We start from the raw sequence: 12,858 nt of genomic DNA on the forward strand, positions 1-12,858 counted from the left end.
AAAGAAAAAAAGATGTCTCTGTCAAAGCACTTATATATTCAGTCACTTTAAAAACTTCCATGACAGTTCTTCCAAAGTTGCATGGAATCCATGTTTACTAGACACTTGGGGTCATGGGTGCGGAGCCCTAGGGACCAAGGAGACAAAGTGCAGAGTTTATTTCTTGTGGGGAAGACGAGCAGTCATCAAAGAAATCAGTGTGCACTACAGTCCCTGAAGGTGTTGAGTACACTGGAGGGTGAGGTTGAGATGTGCGGGGTGGGAAGAGAACTCTTCTAGATGAGCTGAGCAGAGAGGGGCTCTCTGAAGAGGGGAAATGTTTGACCTGGTGAAAGAATGTTTCCTGGCATATCAAAATTTGGAATGGCAGGCACCAGGAAAAGTCACATAATGTCATAGGCTGCATTTGAGGAGTAATGAAGAAGCTGGTGTTGTTGGAAGAGAGTGACCAAGCAGGGAATGAGAAGTGAGTCTGGTGTCAGATGGAACCAAATTCTGTTTGACAGAATTTCGCCATTATAGGTTGTAAGTTTAATGGGAAGCCACTGGGGAGTTTATTGTGATTTACATTTTAGGAGGCATGGCCCTGGCTTGTTATGTGAAGAATGGACTGTCGAAGGATACGTTTAGAAGCTGGAAGGTCAATTAGAGGACTGTTTGTGGTAGGGTAGGCGAGAGGGGATGGTGGCCTCACTGGAGTAGAAGCCATGAAGGATGGGTCATCTTACACACATTGCTTCAGGTGTTTATTTCTCTGTGAACCATTTATCTTTCAGTGTAGCTGTGGTGCTTTTATTTCTTTCAGATCTAGCCTTTTTATTCACTCAGTCAGTCGTATGTAAGTAGCAACCAGCCCAGGACGAATCTTAGAAAAAGCCATTACTTGTTAACTAACCCAAACATGCGGACCTGTCTTCCAGAGAGCCGTTAGAAGCCTACATCTACTTTGGCCCCGTGTACTATCAGAAACTGAAGCACATGGTGTTGGATAAGATGCACGCCCGCGCCCGGGGCCCACGTGCCGTCCTCACCAGGTAAGAGGAAAACATTGCAAGAATCTGTAGTACCGTCAAGTCCACCTTGCAGTTTTCAGTTAGAGCAGTAAGCAGACTCAGTGAAGTTTCTGTTTTCCTGGATGTTAAAATTTGGAATGTTAAGCACTGGGGAGGGGGAAACGTATGTATTATTAACTCAAAAAAGAAGTTACCAATTAAAAATCACTTTGCAGGCACAAGAACAAACCCACTTGGTAGGTCTTGCCAGTGGCCTCCTAAATACAGCCATTTGGAGTGTAACGCTCTGCAAATGCACTCCTATTCCGAGGGGCTCCAAGGAGGGAACTTTAAAATGTTTATGGAAATGCAGCTAAAACTAAGTCTATTTTGACGTGAAAAGTTCTGAAATCCGTGCATAGTTTTTTCATTATACACACTTCCATGAATTCTTCCAAGTACCCTGTATCAGTTTACCTGCATGTACCCATGCATGTATGGAAAACGCCCAAACCACATTTGTACTTCTAAGACTGTAATAGAAACAGAAGGCTCCGGTACTTGCATGCTTATTTGTTTTTGTTTATTTTATTTTTCATTTTCAACTAGCATTTAATACTTGTACCTTTTTTGGGGGTATAGTGCATTATTTCAACACATACATAATCATAAATGGATCAATGGATCAAATCAGGCAGTTAGCACTTCCATTTCCTGTTCTTTATGTTTGGAGCCTGTCAGCTCCTCTCTCCTGCCCCACTGTGCTGTGAAACACCAGGACCGACTACTGCCATCTGTCTGTATTCTGGTATGCATTGTCCAGCCTCTCCCTGTCCCTTTCCCACCAATCTTCCCTGTCCCTCGTGATCACTTGAACAGCCACACATGACCGAGAATGCCACTTGCTTATCTGAGTCAGCTCCAGGAGGAGAGGGCCTGTGAGTGCCCACTTCCCCAGCATGCCCTCAGTTCCAAGCATAGAGTCTGTGTTGATGAGTGGGTAACTTTATTGGGGAAGGAAATCACAAGTTCTTTGTATCAGTATTTTGTGTCTTTAGGTTCCATGTTGCAGGCTCAGCCAACTATGGATCAGAAATATTTGGGAGAAAAATTGTGCCTGTACTGGACAATGTATGGAATTTGTTTCTTATCAGTATTCCCCAAACGAGACAACTATTTACATGGCACTTACATTGTTTTAGCTATTACAAGTAATCTAGAGATCATTCAAAGTACAGATAGGTTGCATAACAACATTTCAGTCAGAAGACTACATCTATGATGAGGGTCCCCTAAAATTATAATGGAGCTGAGAACTTTCTGTCACCCAGGGACACTGTAGCACAAGCAACTGTAGTACAAATACAACTGTGTTAACAGTTGTACAAAAAGTCTAGCAGATACAGTTATGTAAGGTCCATAATACTTGATAATTAGTGACTACGTTACTGGTGTATATGTTTTCTCTACTTCTTCATCTTTATTTTATTTCTACTTACAAAAAGTCTGTTGTAAAACAGAACGCCAGTACACCGTCTGCAGCCTCGTACATCTCGTGGTTACCACATCTCTTGATTGCATCCTTTTCTCTCATGCTTGATTTAATCACACCTGTGTTTTGTTCATCATGGCCACAGGAGCAGTGGGCTGTGCCATATAGATTATGCCATGTATGCCATATGCCATATATATAGCCTAGGTGTGCAGTAGACTTCCCCCTGGGTTTGTGTGGGGAGCAATTCGGACTAGACTAAGTTACTGGAATTAAGACTTATTCTATGCATCTGCTCTCCCACAATATGGCGCTGGGAGAGGAGGCAACAGCTTCTACCCAGCTGCCTCTCACCAACTTGACAAGCTGCACGACCTGTTCCTGATTGAAGGAGAGCAGCGTACTCGGCGTGTGGGCAGCCGAGTTGGGATTGGCAGAGGAGGACCATAAAGGAGGAGAGAGACGGCATGCACCAGGAACATCTAAGGGGAACATCTGAGGGAACACCTGTGCAGCCCCCCAGAGAGCCGGCCGGCGGTGTGCCGCTCCCCTGCGGAAGTGGGGAAAGCGGCCAGGGGGAACCGCCCTTCCACGGAGGTGGAAGGGATAGTAGCCAACCTGGGAAGAACCAGCAGCAAACCCGGGGAGGGCCGAGCAGATGAAAGAACAGCGCAGGGTCCTGTGTTGCTCCTCCACGAAGAGGGGGAGCGACAGGTTTGTGTAAGTGCACTCTGTGGTGTTCACACAACAGGAGAATCACCTAACTCTGCATTTCTCAGAACATACCCCTGTTGTCAAGTGATGCATGACTGTACACTGGTGGGTGTGGATAGGGGACTTGAGTAGGCTTAGATGTTGTTGTCCTCAGGTAAGCCTGGAACCAGTGCCCCTAGATAGTGAGGGACAGCTGTGCTGTTTCTTGTGCTCTTAGTAATGTTTTTTGGAGTTGGAGAAGCATAGTTCAGGGCGGTAGATCTCAATAGGGCTGATTTTGCCACAATCCCCTCCCCCCACCCCGACACACACACTCAACACACCACCCGGAACATTTGACAACATCTGAAGACATTTTTAGTTGTCACAACTTGGGGTTGGGAAGGGAGCTACTTTCACCAGGGGGTAGAGGCTGGCCATGCTACTTGGCATCCTAAAGCACACAGGACCACCCAGCCAATGAAGAGAGTTACCTGGCTCGGTGTGGCCCTGCTACTGAGACAGGTAGGCTTGGGCATGGCCTCCTCTCCACCTCTAAGCACCATCACAAGCCTCTCTCTGTTTTAGTTTTTCTCAAATATAAAGCAGAGATGACAGTACCTGCTTCCCAGGGTGCTGTGACTGTCAGGTCCTTAAATACAGAACGTACACCCTACCAGTCCATAAGAGGTGCTCAGTGAGTAGCCAGTTCCCTCCCTGCTGTCACTGAGTACTGCCGGGCTGGTAACGTACGGGGGTAGGGGAAGAAGAGTAAAGCAGTAAGGTGTGGGTTCTATGGTCTTATCAACCAAGGGCGAGGTGTGGATGACTCAGCCCCTTCCCCGTGTACAGCCAAGTGGATGTGCATCTGTTGTACTGATGGAAGAGAGGTTGCGGTCAGGAGAGCGACCCCCTTACTTACTTTCTTTCTTTCTTTCTCTCTCTCTCTCTGTCTCTCTGTCTCTCTTTCTCTCTGACAGAGTGGACAGTGAGAGAGAGAGACAGAGAGAAAGGTCTTCCTTTTCCATTGGTCCACCCTCCAATGGCCGCTATGGCCGGCGCACCGCGCTGATCCAAAGCCAGGAGCCAGGTGCTTCTCCTGGTGTCCCATGCGGGTGTAGGGCCCAAGCACTTGGGCCATCCTCCACTGCACTCACGGGCCACAGCAGAGAGCTAGACAGGAAGAGGGGCAACCGGGACAGAATCCGGTGCCCCGACTAGGACTAGAACCCGGTGTGCCGGCGCCGCAGGCAGAGGATTAGCCTAGTGAGCCATGGTGCCGGCCTCCCCTCACCTTCTTTAGTAGCCGTCCCCTCCTGCACTGCCATTTCAGTGGCAGCCCCAACGCTCTTTCAGAGTAACACAAATGTCAGAGCTGTTACTTCCTATACACTGCTTTGTTGTGTAGAAGAAGTTAATTTTTTTAAGATTTTATTTATTTGACAGGTAGAGTTACAGACAGTGAGAGAGAGAGACAGAGACAAAGGTCTTCCATCCATTGGTTCACTCCCCAAATGGCCGCAATGGCCAGAGCTATGCTGATCTGAAGCTAGGAGCCAGGTGCTTCTTCCTTGTCCCCCATGTGGGTGCAGGGGCCCAAGGACTTGGGCCATCTTTTTACTGCTTTCCCAGGCCATAGCAGAGAGCTGGACTGGAAGAGGAGCAACCGGGACTAGAACCGACGCTCATGTGGGATGCCGGCACCGCAGGCGGAGGATTAACCTAGCGCGCCACGGCAGTGGTTCCAGAAGTTATGTTTTTTGAATTGCTTTTGTGTCTTCCATTTGAAGACTGGTTGAAGTACATTTATTTGTAGTCAGTTAACTTAGTTGGTTAAAATCCAAGGCCTTGCCCACATGTAGTCAGTCTGTCTGCCCTCTCCTTATCTGGTGACCTCAAGGGGAGGGAGCACCTACCCGTGACTATTTCTACCCACAGATAAAGTTGTATGAATGCTGTGCTTGGTTATGCAGTTTCTACTATAATGTGTTCATTTAAACCTGACTTTTTCGTGTGTAGAGTTTCTTTCAACAAGTAATCTATGGCTTTTTTTGATTCTCCATTGTAACATTCAATCCCATGCCAAAAACAGCATTAAAATTTCTACACACATTGGCATACACTGTGTTCACCTTCTTAATTCTTTAGAAAGCTAGTGACAATGACAAAGATTAAAAGATGCTGTGGAATAAAGCAAACCTGGAGTTTATGGTCCACGCTGCTCCAAGAGCTCCTCCAGGAAGTGTCACTCTGGGGCCAACATAGTGGCCCTGAGGGTTAAGCCACTGCCTGCAATACTAGCATCCCATATGGGCATCAGTTTGAGTCCTGGCTGCCCTACTTCCAATCCGGCTCCCTGCTGATGTGCTGGGCAAGCAGTGGAGTCCAGCCTAGGTGTTTGGGTCTTTGCCACCCACATGGGAAACACGGAAGAGGCTCCTGGCTTTGGCCTGGCCTAGCCCCAGCCATTGTGGCCAATTGGGGATTAAACCAGCTGATGGAAGACCTCTCTCTCTCTCTCTCTCTCTCTCTCTCTCTCTCTCTCCCTCCCCCCCTCTCTCTCGCGCACGCTCTCTCTCTCTCTGTAACTTCCTTTCAAATAAATAAAAATAAGTCTTTTAAAGAAATCACTCCAAAGTAAGCCAACCACAGAGTTCACGTCTCCCTTGGTTTTCCTTTTCTCAAACAGTTTGTGTGGTTAATATTGAGGTGAGGTTGCCTGAATTATTCGGAATTCCCTAATTTTACCTCCATCACTGGTTCTTGGGTATTTAACCTTTTAAGGTTTTCCCATCATATATTTAAAACACAGGGAGTCCATTCAGGGGACAGACCTGTCTACTAGGGGACTCTTGTTTCAGCCACTGTCTGTTCTGCTGAGTTTTTCTGCTTTAAATAACAGAATACCAAGACAGCTCTGAGAACGCTCAGACATCGTTCCGTGATTGGAGGACTTTACTATTGGGATATTGCTAGCACTAATGTTTTATGTGGTAATATACTAACACATTATTGCATCATATGATATAATTATGGTATTTATTAATAACCACCAGTAGTATGTCTTTTCTCATTGGAGGCTCTTTGGGATGGGTAATTTTTTGCACTTTCACAATGAGGCTAAGCAGCAGTGTTCAAGGTTACTGTCTAGTAAGTGAGTTGGATCCAGGTGAGCCCAGCTCCAAAGCCTTGTGCTCCTAGTCAGCGTGTGGCACTCTTTGTTTCTTTACTATAATAACACATTTGTCTAATAATTTGTTTCAAAGGCAGCCTACAGAAGGTCGATCTCGTGATGGTGGCTTGCGTCTTGGAGAAATGGAACGTGACTGTTTAATCGGTTATGGAGCCAGCATGCTTTTGCTAGAGAGACTAATGATTTCAAGTGATGCCTTTGAGGTTGATGTCTGTGGCCAGTGTGGACTTCTGGGGTATTCTGGCTGGTAAGTAGATCCCATGTGTCTCTCCTACCACACCCCTTGCCTCTAAAATCACAGCTCAAGAATTGAACCTGGATAATCCATATTGTCCCATCTCTGCCTCTGATCACCAACATGCCCTTCCCCCTATGTGCCTGTAATTGAGGAAGCTGTAGGTTTTGTTTATCTGCATAACAATTTGCTTTTATATTTACTAGAATTTAAACTTCCAAGGAGTAGATACTTTTATCTTTTTTTTTTTTAATGTTATCTCAAATGCCTTTCATAACACTCTTTACCCAAAAAATTCCTAGCAGATGCATTGTGTAAAATGTCCTCATTTGTAACCTCTGACACAGAGAACCAGGTAGGTTGCCACGGGCCTTAAATAAATTGATGATAGAGCCAAAGGACCAGGGTCTGGTGCCATGACCCCTTGTCTGTTTTCTCTGCTGTGGCCAGCTACTTCACCCTTGCTCTGTACATTCCACGAGAGAAGCCATGTCTGTCTTAGTCATTCATTCAGCAAATATTTAATGAGTATCTCACTATCAAGTGTCACGTGGCTGTTCCAGGCCTCAGAAATGCTGGTACAGTAGTGACCAGGACAGGTAAATGGCTGCTCACGGGGAACTTGTCTTCTAGTTCATTCTGAGTGGTTACATTCTGTCTTGTTGACCCCTGCGTCTCCAGCCTGGGACCTGGTCCATGGTTCACAAAAAATAATTACAAAATAATATCTTGCATTTGTCAGATTGCCCATAAGTAATTGAAAGCCTCCTTTGGACAGAGCCCAACCTCTTGCTGTCCTTAGCTGCCAGCGTCTTGGTTAAATAAAGCAAATCAAGAGTTCAGAACAAGGGGGCTTCTTTGAACCCAGTGTATACCTTGCTTGTTCAGTGACAAAACCTTTGAGCCAATTATTGTATGCTTTGGGTGTAGAGGAATTGATGAGTCTGTCTGTGCAGAAATCTTTTCATTTATGAGCTAGCGGGCGTGGTGGCCTCTGCAGCTCCTCCTTTTCATCTGGTTGTGAGATGGGCGACATTATTCTGGAGGTGAGCTTGGCCCTTTCTTTAGCAGTGAGGCAGCGGTTTGTTTCCATCCTGAGATGTCTGTGTGTCTTTTGAAATGCATATTGAGCTTGCTTTTCATAGTCTGGGGTGGAGAGAAGAAATAATGTAATAGGGAGACACCTGGAACCTCGTTCCACTAGGTCAAGTCTTCAAATTTGGCACAAGGGTTTTTAAGTAATTTACCTTGAAAGGATGGGACGGAAGAGCCATCTCATTCAAAAAAGAGTTCCCTTTTCTTGTCCTCCTCCCTCCTATCCTCCAAAGGAGAAAAGCAACAGTAAACCAGATTTGCGTCTGCACTGTGCCGGCTTCCGGATGCTCAGGGAATGAGGCGTGTAGGCAGGCCCCCGGACGCAGGGGTCCATCACAGTACCGTTCTGTTCTAGGCCTGTCCTCGGCTGCTGAGTCCCTTGGCATTTCCAGGTTGCCTGATGGCAGTGCCCAGCTTTGAAGGTTAATGTGCTCAGAGTATTCTGTATTTGAAATCCTTTGAACGAGGACTGTATCAGGTTATACCTTTTGAGGGTCTTTGCTGTGGTTAAACTAGACCTTAATCTACCTGCCACATGTCTGATTCTGAGTGGCCTGCTCACTCCCTGCTGCCTCGCCATTCTGGTGGTCCGGCAGCCTCCCTGAGCCTGGCGATGCTGTCGTCCCGCTGGCTGTGTGGGAGGGAGGGAGTGCGGGCGTCTTCAGGAAGTCGCTCTGTAATGAGCAGCACAGTGGAGGCTGGGTAATTAGAGCGGTTCAGAACCTTGAAACTGGCCTTTTGTCAGTGATTTGCACGTTAGTGCGGCATTGCTATGGGGATGTTTACAGCAAGACCTGCTCCACAGAAGACGCCAAGGGCGCAAGTCAGGACAGAGGTTCAGAAGGAGCACGGCAGATGAGCAGGTCCCTGTGAGATAATTAGCCCCTAGCAGGTATTTCAGCAGGCAGACGCTTCCTGTATGAAGCCGTGGCCTCGTCCTGCTGCTGCCGCCTTTGTCCTTAAAAAAAAAAAATCAGTCTATTTCATTGTTCATGTCAAGTTTCTAGCTTTGGAAGTTGTTCAGAGACAGGGTGAGGTAGTTATATGCACACACACTCATTGGAACATTTTCCATGATAGAAAAATTTTTTAATGCTAGAGAAGATTAATGGACTATCTGGATTATGAATCAGTACATTTGGAAATTTTAGAGAGGTTAGCTTGAAGTCAGGGACATATCCGAGACAGGAGAATCAGCAGGAAGTTACCCTGTGGAATCCATGTCCCCGATTTCATTAGAGCACGAATGTGATCCTGCAGAGACTAGATCAGCCCTGACACATTACAGTTTCGTTTTACCAGTTGCTAAAACCATCCCAAAATATTCAGTAGTTCCAGAAATACAAAGAAAAGGTGACGGTCGTCTTAATCCCCAGAGATGACCCCTGTTAGCATCTTAGTGACTTCAGACATCTCAGATTGCCAGTAGTTCTTTAATTTTTTTATTTGACTGGGATCCTTTCAAGATTCTGATAACAGCAGAAAAATACAAATATACACTTGAGAAAAGATCTCTAGCACTTCACATGCTGTTTTAAGGGCCCTGTACACTCACTGAAACCCATCTGCAGCCTCCTGTTACTGCGCTGTTTAGCAGACTGCCCTCTTCACTCTGCAGTGTGTCCTGCACACCTTACATCTGCATAAATATGATCTATGTTGTCTCGGTATGGCTGCACAGTGTCCTTCTGTGTAATGTCCTGTACTCACAGGACCACTGGCCCGGGGGCCACGTGACTTGTCTGCTTTATGCTGTCGCACACGGCATAGCGTGATTGAGATTGGTCTTGTACGCGTGTCTGGCACTTTGTGCTCACTTGACCCAAGAACACGTGCATTTACACACATTTCCTGCAAGTAGGCATTACTGCCCACGTCTTCTCATCAGCATGGCATCTCTGAGCCTCTGTTGCAGGTCTTCTTGCACCTGTGTCCTCTCCTCCTCCCGTTACCTGGAGGACCTGGCTTTCTCCCTATTAAATACCAGCATTTGTGCTGGATACCTGGGGTACCTGGTGTCTTAGCTGCCCCAGACCCCTGGGTAGTAGTTTAACATCCTGTTGTGGCCTAAAACTTGAAATAAAATTCCGCTTTCTCCTGGGACCCCTTGTTCAGTTTAGTTATTAAGATCTAAGTTCAGGGACCAGCACTGTGGCATAGAAAGTTAAGCTACTGCCCTTGGTGACAGCATCCTATAAGGGTGCCAGTTCAAGTCCCAGCTGCTCCACTTCTGATCCAGCTCCCTGCTAATGTGCCTGAGAAAGCAGTGGAAGTTGGCTCAAGTCCTTGGACCCCTGCCACCCATGTGGGAGACCCAGAAGAATCTCCTGGTTCCTGACTTCAGCCTGGCCCACCCCTGGCTGTTGAGGCCATTTGGGGAGTGAACTAGCAGGTGGAAGATTCTCTCTCGCTCTCTCTCGCTCTCCCTCTCTTTCAGATAAATAAATTAAAAAAAAAAAAAAGACCTAAGTTCAGTTCATCTGCTCTTCTGAAAGAAAGAAAAAAGAAAAAAATCCTAGTTGGAATGGCGAGCATATTGGTTAGGAACAGGGCTGTTGTAAGGATTAAGTGGGAATATATGCACATATCTGTGCACATACATATTCTTATTGCACAAAGCCTTGCATGCTGTCAGTGCAGTAGCTGACAGAAATAACCCAGCCTGAAGAACGCTGGGGAAGTTAGCATTTGATTAGATACACGCTCACATTCAGACTTTGACTATCTCAGGATAGTCATGGTTTCACATCTTACCTAGAATAGTATGCCAGTGTAGTGGCTGCTTATCAAATACATGGAGATTGAAGCAATTTAAAACTCTATTAACCAACAAAAAATATAATCTGAAGAGTCTGAGTAAATTTCCAGTGCTTGGGCATGTAGGCAAGTGTTTTGCATTTTAAGGAGAAAGGTCTAGAAGTATGGTAGTAACTGATTCAAGTTGTATGCTTCTAAAACTGGAGGGAGTGGGATTTGTTTTTATTTTTTCTTTTGCTTCCATGGATGTTTCTATTTTCCCGAGCATTTATGTACATACTTGATAGTGTGGACATTTAGAAATAGAAAAATAACTGATTTGATGGAATGCTAGTAGAATTGTATAGAGAAAACTCTCATTTCCTCCATGGAGGCCTTCGCTTTGGCACTGCTGTCCCTCTAACACGTGCTGACTTGGGTTTCAGGTGTCATTACTGCAAGTCATCGTGTCATGTGTCTTCCCTCCGCATCCCGTACGCCTGTAAGCTGCTCTTCCAGGAGCTGCAGTCCATGAACATTATCCCCAGGTTAAAACTGTCCAAGTACAATGACTAAGGATGGAAGAGATGACTAACTAAGGAGAACAATAGACACATCCAACGCAGTGGAAAGCAGAAGGAATGGAGGTCTACTTTTGCTCCTGTGAGTCAATCCTTTGAATGTTGGCTCATAAAAACAAACAAGAACTGTTGGCAAGAGTTTTTTATATACCAGAAAATGGACTGGACGACCTTGACCAGTGAGTGGACCCCAAACCATGGGAGCGTTGCTGACACACGGCCTGCAGTGCAGTTTGACTAACAAGGAGACATGACCCAAGGGGTAAATGAGCTGCTGTTTGTGTCTGGTACCTTGCAGCGGCCTTGTTAGGAAGACCTCACCCATTAAGAAGGATGCTTGCGCTTCAGTTTCCCTTGGCATCTTTTGGCTGACGAAACTGAAGCTTCTCATGACTCTGGAGGGTATGAAGAATCCCTGTGACTCCATCAGCTTGGCTTCTGTCGAGGTGGCCGATCCTGAGCAGAATATGAAGAAAGAGGACCGTGGGAAGCCATGGCAGCGGCCAGAAAAGTGCCAGCTTTCCTGCCTGGTGCTGTGAGACCATAAGTGTTCCCTGCAGTTGAATCTCACCCTCACAGACCCAAACCTTGTCCTTTTAATCCTGGTGGGATATAATAAATATATTGCTACCTTGTTAAGCCAAAATGTCGTCTTTTCTGATGGTCTCTATCACTGTTTTGAACCTGCACGATGGTACCGTGCAATCCTATGTGGTAAAGAGCTGAATAAAACTCCTTGGATTCTCTGTCACTTTCTGTTCACAGTAAGTCAGAAAAGCTCCAAGTAATAGACAGCAGCCGCATGCCCATCGTGTCACGTCTAAGTAGTTATTACACACCAACAAGAATCAAGGTTGGGAAGCTGGCTGTAATCAAGTGAATCGTACACAGGACATTTTCACAGCTTTTAATGACCCCAAGCTAGTGTGTACTGGGACTCTACAGAAGAAAAACATTCTGGGGAGCTAGACGAGTCATTGACTCAAGAAGTCAACCTCATTTTCCTTCCTTCGCAGTAAAAATCTGTAGCAGCAATCACGGAGACTTTGCAGTAAAAGCAAAAGGAAGTTGTTGAGTTGAGCAGGCCTTGCTCAGTCTTCAAAGGCAAGGCCGCGCCACAGCTCACTAGGCTAATCCTCCGCCTGCGTCGCTGGCACCCCGGGTTCTAGTCCCAGTTGGGGCGCCGGATTCTGTCCCGCTTGCTCCTCTTCCAGTCCAGCTCTCTACTCTGGCCCGGGAAGGCAGTGGAGGATGGTCCAAGTGCTTGGGCCCTGCACCTGCATGGGAGACCAGGAGGAAGCACCTGGCTCCTGGCTTTGGATCAGTGCAGCACAGCAGCCATTTTGGGGGTGAACCAATGGAAAGAAGACCTTTCTCTCTGTCTCTCTCACTATCTAACTCTGCCTGTCAAAAAAAAAAAAAAAAAAAGAAAGAAAGAAACAAGGACAAATAATGTATGCTTTTAGGGTGACATTTTATAAAAAAGACTAAAACACAGGTTTAGAGCCTGTACTCTTAGCCACTTAGTCACCTGATAGGTTTCTTTAAAACTTATTATTAAATATTATTTAAAATAATATTTTAATGTATTATTTAAAATAATACATTCAGAAAGGAGAAAAATCTTGAGTTTCTCTCTATATATACATTTTTTTTTTTTTTGACAGGCAGAGTGGACAGTGAGAGAGAGAGACGGAGAGAAAGGTCTTCCTTTGCCGTTGGTTCACCCTCCAATGGCCGCCGCGGCCGGCGCGCTGCGACTGGCGCATCGCGCTGATCCAATGGCAGGAGCCAGGTGCTTCTCCTGGTCTCCCATGGGGTGCAGGGCCCAAGGACTTGGG

General features: G+C 46.2%; 1 protein-coding gene across 4 annotated transcripts in view; it reads left to right on the top strand.

The window, feature by feature from the left end:
- Positions 1–11,663, top strand: part of POLR3B (RNA polymerase III subunit B) — a 122,784-nt gene extending 111,121 nt beyond the window's left edge. For 3 of the 4 annotated variants that reach the window (XM_002711427.5, XM_008257116.4, XM_008257117.4), the window contains exons 26-28: positions 921–1,034; positions 6,444–6,617; positions 10,883–11,663. In XM_002711427.5, coding sequence (XP_002711473.1) covers positions 921–1,034; positions 6,444–6,617; positions 10,883–11,012 — 418 coding nt within the window. In that variant the 3' untranslated portion in view covers positions 11,013–11,663. Of the gene's footprint in view, positions 1–920; positions 2,715–3,198; positions 6,618–10,882 lie in introns of those variants that run through there. The other variant, XR_011380255.1, reaches the window with a different exon arrangement.
- Positions 11,664–12,858: the final 1,195 nt, after the last annotated feature.

Source organism: Oryctolagus cuniculus, chromosome 11 (assembly GCF_964237555.1).
Source record: "Oryctolagus cuniculus chromosome 11, mOryCun1.1, whole genome shotgun sequence".
NCBI lineage: Eukaryota > Metazoa > Chordata > Mammalia > Lagomorpha > Leporidae > Oryctolagus > Oryctolagus cuniculus.